The sequence below is a fragment of the Trichosurus vulpecula genome, chromosome 1, assembly GCF_011100635.1.
Source record: "Trichosurus vulpecula isolate mTriVul1 chromosome 1, mTriVul1.pri, whole genome shotgun sequence".
Classification (NCBI taxonomy): Eukaryota; Metazoa; Chordata; class Mammalia; order Diprotodontia; family Phalangeridae; genus Trichosurus; species Trichosurus vulpecula.
In genome coordinates, this window is record NC_050573.1 from 288726357 (window position 1) to 288743707 (window position 17351).

The 17351-nt window shown below is 36.1% G+C and overlaps 1 protein-coding gene across 1 annotated transcript in view; it reads right to left on the minus strand.

The window, feature by feature from the left end:
* Positions 1-1156: 1156 nt before the first annotated feature.
* The window catches only part of TRPA1 (transient receptor potential cation channel subfamily A member 1), a 72085-nt gene continuing 55890 nt past the window's right edge, over positions 1157-17351 (minus strand). The window contains exons 21-27 of the mRNA XM_036744153.1: positions 16393-16562; positions 10696-10825; positions 10171-10353; positions 8661-8729; positions 3407-3517; positions 2104-2201; positions 1157-1358 (exon numbers count right to left, since the gene is read on the minus strand). Of these exons, the coding sequence (XP_036600048.1) occupies positions 1157-1358; positions 2104-2201; positions 3407-3517; positions 8661-8729; positions 10171-10353; positions 10696-10825; positions 16393-16562 (963 nt within the window). The remainder of the gene's footprint in view (positions 1359-2103; positions 2202-3406; positions 3518-8660; positions 8730-10170; positions 10354-10695; positions 10826-16392; positions 16563-17351) is intronic.

Below are 17351 nucleotides of genomic sequence, written 5' to 3' on the forward strand. Positions count from 1 at the left end.
CTTACATTTGTTGTTCAGTTTTTTCAATTATGTCTGACTTTTCATGATCTCATTTTGGTTTTTCTTGGCAAAGATACTGGGGTGATTTGCCATTTCCTTTTCCAGCTCATCTTATAGATGAGAAAACTGAGGCGAACAGGGTTAAGTGACTTGCCCATGTTCACACAGTTAGTAAGTGTCTGAGGCTGGATTTGAACTTGGGACTCCAGGACCAGCCTTCTGTGCACTATGGCGCCACCTAGCTGCATCTAAATATTTACATATGTTGTCTCATGTGATCATTATAACAGTCTTGTAAGGCAGGCACTATTATCAACATTTTACAGATAAAGAAGATGACACCAAGGTTAAATTACTTGTCCAAGGTTACACAGATAAGTATCTGAGCCATATTTTTTATAAATCTTAAATTGATTGAATACCAAGGAGCACATGAGCACTAGAGATAGTTTATTAGAATGATTGCTGGAACTGGACATAACAGCACAGCATGTCAGATTTACATGCAGGCAGAAGTCATTCTTTTCATGCAGGGTAGATTACTATTATCTTCACATATAAAGATCTGATGACATCAAAAGCATTGATGGTAAGCAAGCAGGATCAGGAGCAAAGCCTATTTAAAGAACATACAGAGTAAACAGTGTCCACAATGTAAACTGAAGAACAGTAGCACAAATGGAACCAATATAGTTCTTATGATTATGGTTTATGAGGTTACCTATTATGCCAGATAAGCATCCCAGAGTTATGCTTATTGACATTTAAGCTTTAAAATAACATGCATATGTATGCCTCCTTATCACTTGAGTAGGCTATTTTTTTCTTACAGTGTTCTAGAAAACTATTTTTTTCTCAACTCAAATAATAAAGGATATGGTTCAACGTGAAGATATCAGCAGGGATACATTTAACAATATATAGGTATATATTCAGTGAATGAAACATGCTAGGGAGGTCAAAAGTGGTTTAATTTTATATGAACTTTAAAGACATTTCTATTTAAAATGCTCATGCAGTTAGTATCACAACTCTCTCTTCCTCTTCGCTCCTCTCCCTCACAAATGGAAATTGGATATGATAAAATGAGCAAAACTCTCAAATGAATGCACTAAACAAGAGCAAGAAACCTAAAAGAATGAATAACTGTGTGATGCTAAGGACAAATTGTTTTTCTTTTCACTGCTTTTAGCACACTGTGCCACTTGCTATTTTTTTCTAACTGTTGTCTTCTAAATCTGTGTTGAAATGAAAAACTGCTGTCTTCATCCTCGGCCTCAGAGATGATCTCCATCTTCTGAATGATGAGCTTCACAAGCTCATGCTGTTTCTCCAGGAGCATAGCAAGATCCTTCAGCCTAAAGGGACACGCACAATTTATTAATTTATCTTTCAGTTTAATTCTCTTTCAGCCTAATGACTGAGCTACCACAAGTGTTGGGATTCCATCTCTCCTCTCAATCCAGCCAAAAGTCCATTTCCAAGTCATTCCTCCCCAGGTGCTTATTTCAAAAGGCAAGGAATCTGAGAGGAAGGTAACATATATGATAACCTGGGGCATCTGAGCTTTGCTTAGTTAACTATAAATTAGGAAAGATATGCTAAGCCAAAGTGAACCATCCAAAGAAAATGATTTCTATCTTAATGTTTATATCCAATAGAGCAAGCTGGGAAGTTTGGTATTTTCTCTATGATAGATTTTTCTCAAGCAGCAAATTTATTACTTGAGTATTCCCAGAAGAGAGATTTATTGCACTTTGCTTCTATCCACGCTGCCTTACAATGAAGGAATATATAATGTTCATCAGGTCCTTCAAAATATATTTTCTAGAAAACCACATCACCATTGTATATGCACCTAAATAAAATGCCTATGCAGACAACTTTTCCTAAATATTGTCAAAACAATTCCTCATAAATAAATGTAGAATGCTTGTGCATAGGTGAGATTCAAACATTGATACCAAATACCCAGAAAAGCACCTTTTACTTCCACTTACCATCATCCTATCAGTATCAGTCAATTAAGCAACAGGTTGCCTGACATTAATCCACAATTACCCATGGGGTTATTTGATATGGAAGGAGAAGCAATAATAATACCTGTATTTCTGCTTCAAAACTTCAACTTCTAAAGTCTTATCAGCGTACTGTGTTTCTGGTTTTATATATCGAGTACAAAAACAATACTGGAATAGATTCTGTGAGATAAAACATGACAATTAAACCATCATTTGGCTATATAAATTAGTACTATATGAAATATAAATTTTCTAAAATTATCTGCACATTTTCAGTAAAATGATATATTAATGGACAAATTCACATGACAAATTGTTTTAGAAAACTGTTCCATAAATGACTATCCACATTTTCCCAATCAGGTTTAAATAATTATAAGAGTGTTTGCTGCTGGGAAGTTTTCACTGAACGGGGAAGAAGTGGTCTTTCATCTTTCCATAGCAAGAATGCACACTGAGAGTAAGAGAGACAATAAGTAATAGGATGTACTTTATATGCATTAGACCAGAGTATGCTATGTTAATTTTCTTCAAGTCTTCTATAAACTATTACATTAAATGAGATAAAAGTATGTGGCTATGGACTGATATAATTTTAGGGAAGACTAAAAAGAACCATTACTAATTAAGGTCCTATCTGCACTTTTTTTTTCAAATCTGTTAATTATTGGAACTAAATTCTTCTGAAACCCTTACTGATTGCCAATGAATTCTTGTCTTTAACAAGGATGTTATACCTAATGTCTAATGTTTTGAATTTTTGCATTAATTAACCAAGATTATAAGCTTTTAGTGAAAAACTGGCATTAGAACCCAGCTCTTAGAACTCCAGGTCAATATTTATTCAGAATCAATAAGTTCCCCTGTATGACGCTGTACATGTTAATGTTGAGGAACAAATGTATGAAAATTACACTTTTAAAAGGATACTAATTTAAATGTTAACATTGTAGGTTCTTTCCTCTCTGATCCCTAGGTTTAAAATAGTTATACCTGAATGAATGGGCTAGCTCAAAAAGTCACTTTGACCAGGAATTATGCCTTCTAATCTCTTTGGGTTGCATTTTCCAACTGTGACACAACAATTATTATTCACTGTCATAGGGATATTGTGAAAATTAATATATTCAACCCTATCATGTAGAAGAGAGTAAATAACTGAGTTTGGAAAAGGTCTTTAGAGTTCTATTTAAAGCCATTTTAATCACCTCTTCTTATCCATTTCCTATTATTCTCATGACTTGAGTTAATGCACCTTTTCTAAAAGGGTAATTACTTCCTTCCCACAGACAGGATTAGTATCAAAGTCCAAAAAAAGAAGTCCTGAGAGATAACGCCATATAAATGCCAAGCACTATAACTTTATTATGATTACATGCATTTACCATGATTCCAAAGTGCCTCCTCCTGTTAGGATACACAATGATAGATTCCTGGTCCACCTTACTTAGGAACCAATATGGCAGTTTTTTCTCCAAACTGGTATGAAGTTTCACCTAACACATAATAATACAGCAGAAATATATTCATTAGCATGATCATTAAAATGTTACATGTAGTTTAGCTGGGATTCGTTATATTATCCTATTATTAAAAATCACCTAGGAACTTATTCCTCCCTTTTCCCTCAGTTCTACTTTACCCTTGCTACTTTTCTAGGTACCAACCCCAGGCCCCATCTTTTACCTCATCTCATAGTATCCATCCAGTATACAGCATGTAGTGGAAGGACAGGCTAATAAGAAAGGATTGACAAGGGAGGGAAAAGCCAGTCTCTTTTTCCTCTATGTCCCCTTCCTTGGAAAATTCATTCATTTTCATTGCTTTAAATATGATGTCCAAGACAGCGATTTCCACATCACAATATTTATCTCCCCTGTTGTAAGGTCAATGGGGTCTTGCCATCCTCCCTGTTACTCCCCCCATGCAACTCTGAATTACTGTCTGGCTTTTCCACCTCCCATGAATTAAATAAGTACATGAACCCTCATTTATGTGTTTTCCTCCGGTTAGAATACGAACTCCTTAAGAACAGAGACTGTCTTGATATAGCCTCAGCATTTGACAAAGTACTTTGCATATAGTAATCATTTAAGCAATACTTTTCCATTCCATCTCATCTTCCCCTTTCACCTACTCTGCAGTGCTCTATGTGCAATAACCCCCAGGATATGTCCAATTATATGTACCATCATTAACAAAATTGAACAAGACAAACAACCATCTTCCCACTGAATCATTTTAGCAAGTTTCTCACAATGTTGGAACTAGCACTGACTGTTCCCTTTTCTTTTTATTGTATTATGAGAGGCAGTGTGGCATGGTGGATAGAGAGCTAGCCTTAGAGCCAAGAAGACCTGTATTCAAGTTCTCCCTCCTGACATATAATGGCTTTGTGATCCTGGGCAAGTCATTTAACCAATTAGGTAAGACTATGCCAGCACATTACCAAAAACAAGAGTTTTCTCATCAAGGAGTTCCTAATAATGATGTTAGTGACAACAATAATAATAACAGTAACTGAAATTTATATATCACTTTCTGGTTTGCAAAGTACTGTATATATCATTTCATTTGATCCTCACAGCAATCCGGTAAGGTGGGTGTTATCATTTTTGTTGTTATCGTCAAGTTGTTTCATTCATGTCCAACTTTCTGTGAACCTATTTGGGGTTTTCTTGGCAAAGATGCCATGGTGGACTGAGGAAATTGAGGCAAATAGGGTTAAGTGGCTTGCCCAGATTCACACAGCTGGTGAGTGTCTGAGGCCAGATTTGAATTCTGGTCCTTCTGACTCCCAGGCTGATACCCTATTCACTAAGCCACCTAACTGCCCAGGGTGCTGTCATTTATCCCCATTTTATAGACGAGGAAACTGAGCCTGAGAGAAGTTAAATGATTTGCCTGGGGTCATACAGCCAGTAAATGTTTGAAGCAGCATTTGAACTCAGGATCTTCCTGATTCTGAGTTGCAGTCCCTATTCTGTATACAATAATAGGTCAAATCTACTTGTACAGTGCAAGGCTCAAGAAGCATCTTCTTCACAATAAGTCTGAGAGGGGTAATAATCCCATTTTATTGATGAGGAAATGGATTTGCAGGGAAGTCTTTTACATTATAACTAGCCATCATCAGGAATAACACTTGTACACAGGCCTCCTTAAGTCTAGCACTCTTCACTGTATAATGTTCTCAAATCAATCCAAATCGTCGCTGTGTTCTGGTAATTATTCCTTTGCAATGTCACTCAGATTTAATCATTGCATTCCCATTCCACTACTGCCATCTTTGTTCAGTCAGTCGACAAACATTTATTAAATGTTATGTACCAGGCACTGGGCTAAGCAATAAGGGTCAACACTCTCATCCCCACCCCCATCCCCACCCCCACCACATCTCTGCCCTCAAGTATCTCAAATTTTAATGATAGAGATAACATGAACTACACACACACACACACACACACACACACACACACACGACATATAGTGTAAATGGAAAGTAATGTCATCATGAAAGCACTAACAGAATGGAGAATGGAGGTTGGGGTGCAACAGGAAAGGCTTCCTTAAGAAGGTGGGATTGGAACTGAAAAAACACAAGATGGAGGTGAAGATTCTGCTGATTTTCCATTAGCTGCTTTGCTTCCCCCTCCAAAAAGAAAAGTCTGATCGCCTGGAATCTCATCAACAGGATGAATGACTCAGGTTTAGATACTCTACACCTTCTCAACTCAGCCACAGCTGTTTCTCCCAGCTGAACGGAGGGCTGGAGGGTAGAGCATGAAACTCCTCCCAGAACCCTGCTTTATAGTGGGCTCAGTCTTCCAACCCTTCACAGCTCTCCATCAGCAGCTCCATTTGGCTTCCACTCCCAGGTGCCTTCCTCTCTTTCCTCTTCCCCCGCTTTTTTCAGCTTTATTCAGTGTGAGGTCTTTTTCCCGCTAGACTACAAGCTCCTTGAGGCCAGGGTTTAGCACTGTGGCTAGTAAGCACTGTGCTTACTAAATGTTTATTGAATTGAAGGGAAAGAGGGAGAGCATTCCAAGTATGAGGACAACTACTACAAAGGTACTTTGCTGAGAGATGGAGTATCCTGTGAGAGAAACAGCAAAAAGGCAGGTGTCGCTAGACTGTAGAGTATGCGATAGGTCATAAAGTGGGAAGATGCCATTATCGTCTAGGCTCTCATTTTACTTCTAACTGACATTACTGCAAGCATACTGTTAGAAGTCCCCCTGCCTCTTCCCCTCTTCCCCGCTCCCCTCTATATCAGCATGAAATTAAAAAACATTACGACACTAATCTTTCTTAAATGCTATCTCCATTATGTCATTTCCTTTCCCAAGTCCCACTACTGTGTGGCAAGTGAAGTTCAGCCTTCTAACCTTGGAATACAAGGCCTCCCACAAGCTGGGCTCAACTAAATATTCATGAACACGAACTTTTTGCTTCAGTCAAGTAGATATTCTCACTGTTCATCAAACATAAAATAGTAATTTTGGCTTTACTGCCTTTGCTCATTTTCTTATCCCTATCTAGAATGTTATTGTCTTTCTACCCTTTAAATTTTTTTCAACATTCAATGTCCAGTTTATGTCCTACCTCCCTTAGAAACCCTAGAATATTGCCTATGTTTAAGTCATTTATTATATATTGTCTATTCAGTTTTTCTATGTGTTAATCTTTTCTCTCCAATAAGTTTCAAGATAACTGAAGATCCTTGTAGTATATATGTATTTGTTTCTCTAATGGCATGTAGTATAATGTGAGACATACACTTCATAGTTGATGGGAGCAGGCATTCAGTAAATGCCTTATTATTTAACTCTCCCCTCAACTAGATTGTATGTGTGTGTGTGTGTATGTATAATGTGTGTACATGTATACATATACACACACAATTATAACATATAAATACACATATGTTTGTTTTGTTGTATGGTTTTTGTTTCATCATACATGTTTTTGTTATATAGGATCTATCTCTCCCAGGTTGGAAGTGCAGAGGCTGTTCACAAGTCCAATCTCAATACTGATCAGCATAGAAACTTTGATCTGTTGCACTTTTCCGACCTGGATTGGTTTTCTCCTCCTTAGGCAGCCTGATGACTCTCTGTCCTCAGCATCCTCAACTAGTCTTTAAGCAACTCAAGGTCCTGCAGGAACCAAACCATTTATCTCTTTCATATCCTCAGAATTTGTAATACAGTGTTGTATCCACAGCAGATTTTAAAAGCTGTCTGTCCAATGAATGAATGAATGAACAATAGGAGATAAAATAATTCTGAAAGACTAGAGTCAAGAAGGTTGAGTGATCTCTAAATTCATCAGACTATAATTATCCCTTCTATTATTTATGGTGTGGGACTCTGTAGGTACAAATGATAATTATCAAATTCTTTGGGCAGACTTAAAATTCATTTTTGAGAAAAAAATATTCATTCTAACCACTGGAACTCCTACAACCCAGCCTACCTCTTTATGGAAGGGTTATGGACCTCTGACTGGGCAAAACTAAAAATCAGGCTCCCAATGATTCAAAAGAGAATATCAACTCTGTTTCTAGCACATTCAGAATTTAAAAAATAAAGATCCTTATTGAACTGATAATGTAGAACTGTAGCATTTCAGGAGACTGGCAAAGAACTCCTGAATTGATGGCAATCTAACAGCTTCCAAATGGAAGCTGTCTTGGATATTTAATTGAGTGACAACTTTTGGGAGCAAGTGACTATTTGTTTTCCTTTGTATCCCCTGAACCCAGCAGAGTGCCTGGTATATAGTAGATTCAAGATAGTTGCTTGTTGAAATGAATTGGATATTTGGCAAGGACAAGTTAAAGGACATAGTAAATTAGTTTTCCCTCTTGGTTCTCTAAATTCTGTCCTATATTAGATAATCACAGAGCAACATATCTGGACCGTATTATCTTAATTCATAGGAGAAATGATTTCATTGAGTTAAACTTTTTTTGTTAAAGCCACCAGTTTTCACAGGAAACTACCATAAGAAAGGTAAATTTTAAAAACATTAATGTCTTCTGCATATACATTTATGTTACCCAATGTCATTTATGTGTGTATACATGAAATATTTTTTCTTCGAATTCATTGCTAGGAAAAATGTTCTTATTTCCAAATTAGACTATCAGAACTGTGAAACTCTCTGTCTCTCTGTCTCTGTCTTTCTTCCCCGCCTCTTAGCCCCCCAACCCTACCCCACACTGTGACAACAAGTTCACAAGCTCAGAGCTGACAGTTAAAATTCATATCTACAATACAGCCTGAAGCCCCTAGCTTTTTTTTCCTGCTCCACAGCGAATAAAATGAACAGTTGACTAGAAAGAGAATCACCTACTCAATGGAACATACACCCCTGGATTCAGTATATTGAGAAGTGAAGAAGGCTAGGCAATCTCACCAACAAGAACACCCCTCCTATGTTTTTTGGCTACAGCAAACAGATAAGATGACATGAAAAGTAAGGAGTCAAGATGTAAAGGAGAAGTTCCTGGGAATAATTCAAATAATTATTGTGAAAATATTTGTAAAATAACTGCCCAATGACAACTCATTCTCAGTAAACCAATTAGCTCACATGCATTAGTCCCCATGCTTTAATACACATGCTGTTTACCTGCATGGCAATTCTTTTCAAAGAAGCATTCTTCTGTACCTCAGCTATGTCACCAACTGCCAAGCCAATCTGTAATGTATTACCAAATTATTATTAACTTTCTAAGGTTAATTGACTAATATTAACTCATTGCTACTCACATTCTAGTGGCTTAGTTTAAAATGTACATAGCTCTTTGTGGGCTAAAATATCTAGGATTATAGATGCTATTTTATCAAGGTCATTAGCATCAAATAACATTTAGGCTATGCTAAATTTAGATAGCCTGCCTGATCCTCTGGTTATTGATACAATCTGATGTCGAAATGTCCATCTTTTTAGGTAAAACATATACTATACTGGCATAAACTTCAAGAACCCAGTATCATTTCCACACTGTAATGGATCATCAGAGTAGGACTTCATTTAAAAAATAAATGCATGCCCCCATAGCTCCATGGGATGGTCATGACATTTTGTGAAATCAGAGAAGTAATGGGGTGTTTCAACTCCAAAATGGCTCCAGAATTACTATTTTACATGTTTTCAATAAAAGGTAGATACCATTGAAATGGGAAAATGTGTAGAGGATAAAATCATTAAACTGAGACCATAAAGAATCATGGTCCTAAGTGAATCAAGAAAAAAAAGCACTCAGTGATGTGTTAGGAACGGGGAGAAGCCACTTAAGGCTTCTATCTCCAGAAAGAATGGAGTGAGGGAAAGTTGTCAGCTCAATTCTGGAGAATACAAACTTAATACCAAAAAGCATGAAAGAATGTCTGCATTTATCTAATAAGACTTTTCAGAATCCAACAAATTTAATAAGGGAAGGAAACAAGTACTTATTGAGTACCTACTAGGGGCCAGGCACTGTGCTCAGCACTTTATAAATATCATCTCAATTGATCCCCACAACAACTCTGGCATGTAGGTGCTATTACTATTCCCATTTTTACAGATGAAGAAACTGAGGCAGGCATAGGTTAAATGACTTGCTCAGTGCCATCTAGCTAGTAAGTATCTGAGTCTGGATTTGAAGACAGGTCTTTCAGGAATTATGCTACCCCACCTAGCTGCCTCTGAGGCAGGAAACAAGAATAAAAGCAGCATACTGGATAAATATTTATAAAGTATTTTCACTTTGATATTATCCAACAGAATATCATTTACTAAGCAAAGATAACAAAACCTAAAGGCGTTGATTAATCATGATTTTGATCAAAACACTAGTAAACACTCTGTAAAATCCTATGTAGATATTTCTCACCAAGATAACTCTTTTGCTCTACCTGTTTTAGAGTCAGAGGTCAGGGTTTAAAACATACTGTGGAATGTGGGAGGATGAGGATTCTCCACCATGGAGCAATAGAATGACTACTTCTTTGTAATAGCCAAAAGGTGCATCATGGAGGAAGAATCAAGGTTACAAGAAATAATGATTATAACAAGAATTCATCCTTATTGATCACAAGCCATCAACAGCAAAAGAACTATGTGACTACTTGTTGAATAAGTAAATATCACTTACAAGTAGATTCATTAGAACAATTGGAATGTACAGGGTGAAGATTATAAGGAATAAAAATGATAGAAAGGGATATGGCAAATGATTTTCAAGAAGTGGGTTAAGGAACCCCTCGTGGTAATTTATGTCTCCCAGCATCATGCTAAAGGTCTGCATTAGAGCCAGCACCGGAGTCTTGAATGCATTCTGGAGATTAAAAAAAAAGAAGGTTATTTAAAAAAAGTTCACTAACAATATGTGAGATCCACCCACCCCCAAAGCAAACTATAAAGAAAAAGATACACACAAAAGAAAGTGGTGGCTTTGCAGCAACAGAAACACAACAGAAAAAAGAAATACCTTTGTGATGATCTCTAGTTTGGAAAATCGGAAATAGTGGTTAAATCTCTTCTATTAACATACATTAAATGAGAATTCATCATATTAAAAGTGATAAAATTGAATTTCAAAGATGAGTAAATGATGGATGGATAGACATACACTTATTTTCATCATTTAGAATGTTAGCAACCATGGTAGATATCTTACCTGAAAACCCAGGAGAACATGGAAGCCAAGTCCAAAAGCCAAAACCAGGAAGAAAAATACAAAAGTAGTCTTCATCAAGGTTTTAGTAATTTCTAACAACATTACAACATAGATTCCACAATTTTCAAATCTAGGAAAAAGCATAAGAACAAACTAAAAGTTTTAAATGCTCCATTTTCTGCATATGGTATATTTTCTCTTTTTTTTACTTTGATCCTTGCATGGTATTTGGCATATAGTATGCACTCCATTAGTGTTCTTTCACTCATTCATTTGTTCTTTTTTGTTTTCATTTTTTTTGGTCTTTTTGGCAGGGAAATTGGAGTTAAGGGACTTGCCCAAGGTCACACAGCTAGTACGTGTCAAGTATTTGAGTCCGGATTTGAACTCAGGTCCTCCTGACTCCAGGGCCAGTGGTCTATGCACTATGCCACCTAGCTGCCCCCATTCATTTGTTCTTTATCCAGAATCAGTTCATTTTTACAACTCTTGAAATCACAAACCGGGTTTCACAGGTCAGAAGGCTGAAGTGCATTTTAAATGAAGGCAGCATTGGGTTACTAGATATGAAGGCAGAAGTGATTTTATATCTAGATAATTTTTTTCTTCTGAAGTCAGTTACATAGTTTGTGGGTTATATTGGAAACCTCTGTTACTAATTAATGTTCTCTTGAACTAACAGTGAAAAGAGGTAGCATGGGACACTAGACAGAAGTCTGGCCTTGAAGTGGATTGGTTGACCTCTGGCCAAATACTGCCTCTGACCCATATTAGCTGTGTAACATGGGCAAGTTACTTTTCCATTTACTGCCCCCAGGAAAATATGTTAAAAATGATCTATTGATTTTTATTAGTGATAAGAGTTTCTATGCTAGAAGTTTTATGTGCTAATGAAAACACTGGTCCAGAACAAACAAAAAATAAAGAAGAAAGTATCTTAACTTTTGGTATTAAATTAGGATAAGTGCTTTAATTTTTTCTCCCAGAAGCAATGATGAAGTGATAAATAATATACGTGTTAATGTAAGGAAAGCTATTAATATCATTGATTATATCAATAATAAAAGTTTTAAATATCATGTAATTATATCAATAGATACAGAAAAGGCTTTCTATTAAGCAAAATACTCATTTCTATTAAAAACACTTGAAAGTGTAAATATAAATGGATTTTTTCCTTTAATTGATAAAAAAAATTATCTAAAACCATCAGCAAGCATTATTTGTAATGGGGACAAACTAGAGGCCTTCCCAGTAAGATCTGATGTGAAACAAGGATGCTCAATGTCAACAATATTATTCAATAATTTATTGGAATTCCTAGCAATACCAATAAGAGAAGAAATAGAAGGAATCAGAATAGGAATGAGGTAATAAAAACTATCTTTTTTTGTAGACAATATGATCATATACTTGGAAAATCCCAAAGATTCAACTGAAATGTTGGTTGAAATAATTAACAAATTTAGCAAAGTAGCAGGATGTAAAATTAATTCATGTAAATCATCAGCATTCCTACATATCACAAACAAAACCCTGTAGGAAGAAATAGTAAGAGATGCCCTATTTAAAATAACTCTAGACAGTATAAAGTACCTGGGAATACACATGCTAAAACAAACCCAGGAACAATATAAACAAAAGCATAAAAACTTTTTATACAAATAAAATTAGATTTAAATAATTGGAGAAGTATTAATCCTTCATGGGTAGGCAGGGCCAATGTAGTAAAAATGACAATTTTACCTAAACTAATTTATATATTCAATGTCATCCCAATTAAATTACCAAAAAATATTTTGCTAAACTAGAAAAAAATAACAAAATTCATTTGTAAGCACAAAAAGTCAAGAATATCAAAGAAACAACTGTAAAGGAAAGCAGTTCAGCAGTCCCAGATGTCAAACTATATTATAAGGCAATAATTATCCAAACCATCTGGTACTGGCTAAGAAATAGGAAAGGTTGATCAATGTAACAAAGTAGACATACAATTTATCAAAGCAAATACATATAGTAAACTTGTATTTGACAAATGGAAATCATTAATATTTGGGGATAAGAATTCATTATTTGGTAAAATTTGTTGGGAAAACTGGAAATCAGTATGGCAGAAATTGGGCATATACCAATATCTTATACCATTTATCAAGATAAGGTTAAAATAGATATGTGACCTAGATATAAAGAGCTATTACAAGAAAATTTGAAGAATATGGAACATATTACTTATCAGACTTATGGATAGGTGAACAATTTATGAATAAGCAACAGACAGAGAGCAGTGAGGTATAAAATGGATAATTTAATTACATTAAATTAAAAAGGTTTTATTGCAAATAAAACAAATGTAGCCAAGATCAGAAGGCAAGCAGAAAATTGGGGAAAAAAAATTTATAGACAGTTTCTCAGATAAAGGTCTCATGTCTCAAATATATACAAAACTTTCTAAAATCCATAAAAATGAGTTATTCCCCAATTGATAAATGGCAAAAAGATATGAAGTGGTAGTTTTCAGATTAAGAAATCAAGACTACATACAGTCATATGAAAAAATGCTCTAAATCATTATTGATTAGAAAAATGCAAATTTAAACAACTTTGAGATATTGCTTCACATCTATCAGATTAACTAAAACGGTTGAAGGAGAAAGTGACAAATGTTGGAAGGGGTGTAAAAAAATTGGGATACTAATTCACTGTTGGTGGAATTATGAACTGATCCAACCATTTTGGAGAGCAATCTGAATTTATAGCCAAAGCATTATTAAACTACCCATGCCTTTTGACCAAGCAATACCACTATTGGTCTATGTCCCAAGAGGATAAGGGAAAAAGAAAAAGAACCTGTATGTCCAAAAATATTTGTAGTACCTCTCTTTGTTGTGACAAACAACTGGAAATTGGGGGGATGCCCATCAATTGGGAAAGGCTGAACAAACTGTGGTACATGATTGTGATGGAATTCTACTGTGCTATAAGAAATGATGAGCTTTTTGATTTTAGAAAAACGTGGATAGACTTGCATGAAATAATGAAGAGTGAAATGAGCAGAATCAAGAGAATGCTATATAAGGTAATAGCAATGTTGTTTTAAGAACAACTTTGAGCAACTAAGTCATTTTCCCTATTATAAAATACATACATTGACCATAAAGGACATATGAATGAAGATGTTATCGGCATCAGCAAGCATTATTTGTAATGGGGATAAACTAGAGGCCTTCCCAGTAAGAACTGATGTGAAACAAGGATGCTCAGTGTCACAAATATTATTCAATAATTTATTGGAAATCCTAGCAATAACAATAAAACAAGAAAAAGAAATAGAAGGCATCAGAAAATGAATGAAGCAAGAAAACTATCTCTTTTTGTGGACGATATGGTCATTTACTTGGAAAATCCCAAAGATTGGGGGGTTGGGGAAGACAACAAGGGGAAAAAGGAAATCTACATGATAATTTTATTATGTATTTCTTTTAAATATTATTTATTATCTATTTAAAAGAAATAGCAAGCTGTATATAATAGATTTGCAGTTTCATATGCAATCATCTTTTTCCCTATTGTTATGGAAACGCTTGTTTTATTTCATAAATTAGAAATAAAGTAAATAAAAAGATATCTCACCTATACATGTGAGTGCTTGTGCTATTGTTTAAGTTTCATGTGCCTTGCCCACAGTCATGGATCATGGCCACTCATTAAAGAAAAGAGCTGCCTTGTCTTCCATGTCTCTGAGAATGAAGTCTCATTTAGTGAAGTTCTACTGACCCGTGCTTTGGAGAGCCTACAACTTATGGGGTGGTCTTTGTAAGCAGAAGTTTCAAGAGTTTAATAGTGAAAGTAGGCTTCAGACACTTACTTCAGGCAGAATGATCTGATTTACTTAAAAAGCAGATGGTGTGGGAAAGGGAAACTAATTGACTGGCAAATCCCTCACTTCACAGAAAAAAGAAGTTACTCTGGTGACATTAAGTTACTGGCTCTTGGTCACAGAATTAGAGACAGAATGTAAACAAACTTAGTCCGAAACTAAGGTTTCAAGAGTCCTAGGGCGGTGTTCTGTTTTGTTTTTTGACTTTTTACCACACAACACAGTGCAGTAGAAGAGAGCACTGGGTTCAAATTCCACCACTGCCACAAACCAGTGTGACCTTGGGAAAAATCACTTCACTTTCCTGACCCTCAGTTTCCTATTTTGTAAAATGAAGGGGCAAAACTAGATATTCATAAATCTGTTCAGGTTTTAAATGATACTATGGCTACTTCCAAAAATATAGGAAAAAATCCTCTTGTGTCTTATGTCTGTGAACAGATAGACGGGAAGAGAAACCTGTAATTTCCCCTCCTAAAATATGAAGTCATTCACTTGTCTTTTCTTTCTCACATTCCTCCCTTTCCTGCACCCATCTCTTCAACAAAACTGCTCCAATGATGAGGTTTAACCAAAATGATGAGGTTAGGGAATCATAAGCTTTTAGCGGTGCTTGAGACCCCAAAATGCCATGCACCTAGTCCTGCCGAATGAATTCGACTCAAGCCTTCTCAGTCAAAGAATAACAAAGTTTATTAAAAATTCACCATATTGGGTAGACTCTTAGGGAGCCTGAGCATTTGTGATGCTAATGCCAGCGGGCCAGAACAATCTAACCTAAGCTAGATTGAATCTGAGCACCTTCATGGAGGCAAGATGAGACTTATATACAGAAAGATTATGGGAGAGATGTAGGGGTGGTCAAGTATTCTGGGGGAACTAGAGGAGGGATTTAGGGAGGGTCTTGAGAGGGAGTCTAAGGAGGATCTTGATAGCACTGGGATGACTAGAGGTCAAGACTCCAGGAAACAAGAGAATGGGATTTTGATGGGATCAAGGGTGGGAAGTAGCTGGACAACAGAGGGCTAGACTAGGTAGCGATTTGGGCCTAGTGATAAGGAAAGGCTTATGGACTCAGGCGAAGGCCAGATCAAGTGGGAAGATTCAAGGAGACTTCAAGGGGGTTCCCAGAGACTGTACCCCATCACCAACTCAAATGTGTTTTTTTGCCTTTTAAAAAATTTTAAACTTAAATACAAAGTAAGAAAAGAAAAAAGAAACAAACTTAAATACTAAAACTTAAAAAGACAAGGAAAAGAAAACATGGTTATGTGCACAGCAGAACATAAGAGGATTCTCTGTTGTCTTAACAGTGCAATATGTGACCCCTTGGAGGAACAATGAGATAGCCAGTGGATCAAGAATCAGCTTAATCAAATATTGCCAACTATCTTCACCATAAATATTAATTTAGTCTGATTCCTGAACTGAGGAAATGAGTGCTATTAATGCATTATGTAGAAAATAGCTTGATGTATGTTATTTCCAAATATTTCCAAATTCTTAAAGAATTTTGGAAGGGAATTACCCTGTATCCCTAAAACGAATATAGGAGTTACCTTGGACAAGCATATTACTATTTATCAAAAGTGTGTGTGTGTGTATGTGTGTGAATGCTTACGTGTATATACATATACACATGCACATATATTAGTACATATAATATCATATCTGATAATATACATTTTAAACTAGTATATACAAAGTTTGATGCTTTAAAAATTGTGTGAAAAAATCAAATGTCGGTAAAATTCAATTGTGTTTTGGAGGTTGTTTTTTTTTTTTTTTCTAAGAGAAGGTAGAAATCAGATGAGTTTTACCTCTGCAGATACAACAAGAAATTCATCCAGAACAAGAAAACGGAAATTGCTCCACACTGCCACTGGAAATGAGCCGGTATGTTGATGAATAAGGGTGACACAAACATCATGCTAGTTGTGTAGATTATCCATTCTATGAGGTTGGTGGGATCCAAAAAGTAATTCATTCTCTGGAATTTAAAAGAAAGAGAAGATTTCAATGTGGATATGAAATGATATTAATGTGCTATAATGGAGGATGACAATCTCTTTCCACCCTCCTCCCCAGTGTAGTTAATAGCAATATTTTTCAGGATTCATAAAACTATGGAGTTTAAAGCTAATTTACCAGATATCCATATAGCCAGTGTAATCTTTTGTATTTTCCATGTAAGGAAAATGAAGCACACAAAGGCTGACTTCTCCAAGGTTCCCTAGGTAGTAATAGGTACCTGGAATCTGAACTAATAGGGGGAAAGCTGTGGGGGGAACAGGAAAAGGGAATCTATTGAGGGAATCCCTTCTACAGGAGTCACCTCTGCCTCTGCCCTTGCTCCCTTTAGATGGCTGAAGGCTGCCTCTTTAACTTAGGTTATACTAGATTGCTTTCTCAAAAACCAAGCCTTAAACCCACCTCACTCCGGAGCTCATAGATTAGATAATAGGTCCCTGCCCTCCTAGCACAGAGTGAATGTAAATACTAAATTGTAACTATCTCTCTTTTGGCCAGGAGCCCTGAGGGTCTTCCTCTCTCAGTTTGATTTTTTTTTTTTTGGAGTTTTGATTAAAGGCCATCCCTTGATTAATTTCTTAAAGAGGCCTATTCACTGAATGGCTGTTACCTCACTCAAAGTGAGAACCTGAAAAGACCTTAGCCTGAAGGGGCCAGGGTCTTCCAATGCATCCTGGGCCATCTCCAGTCATCCTGGTGAATATCAGGTCACTGGACCCAGATGGCTCTGGAGGAGAAAGTGAGGCTT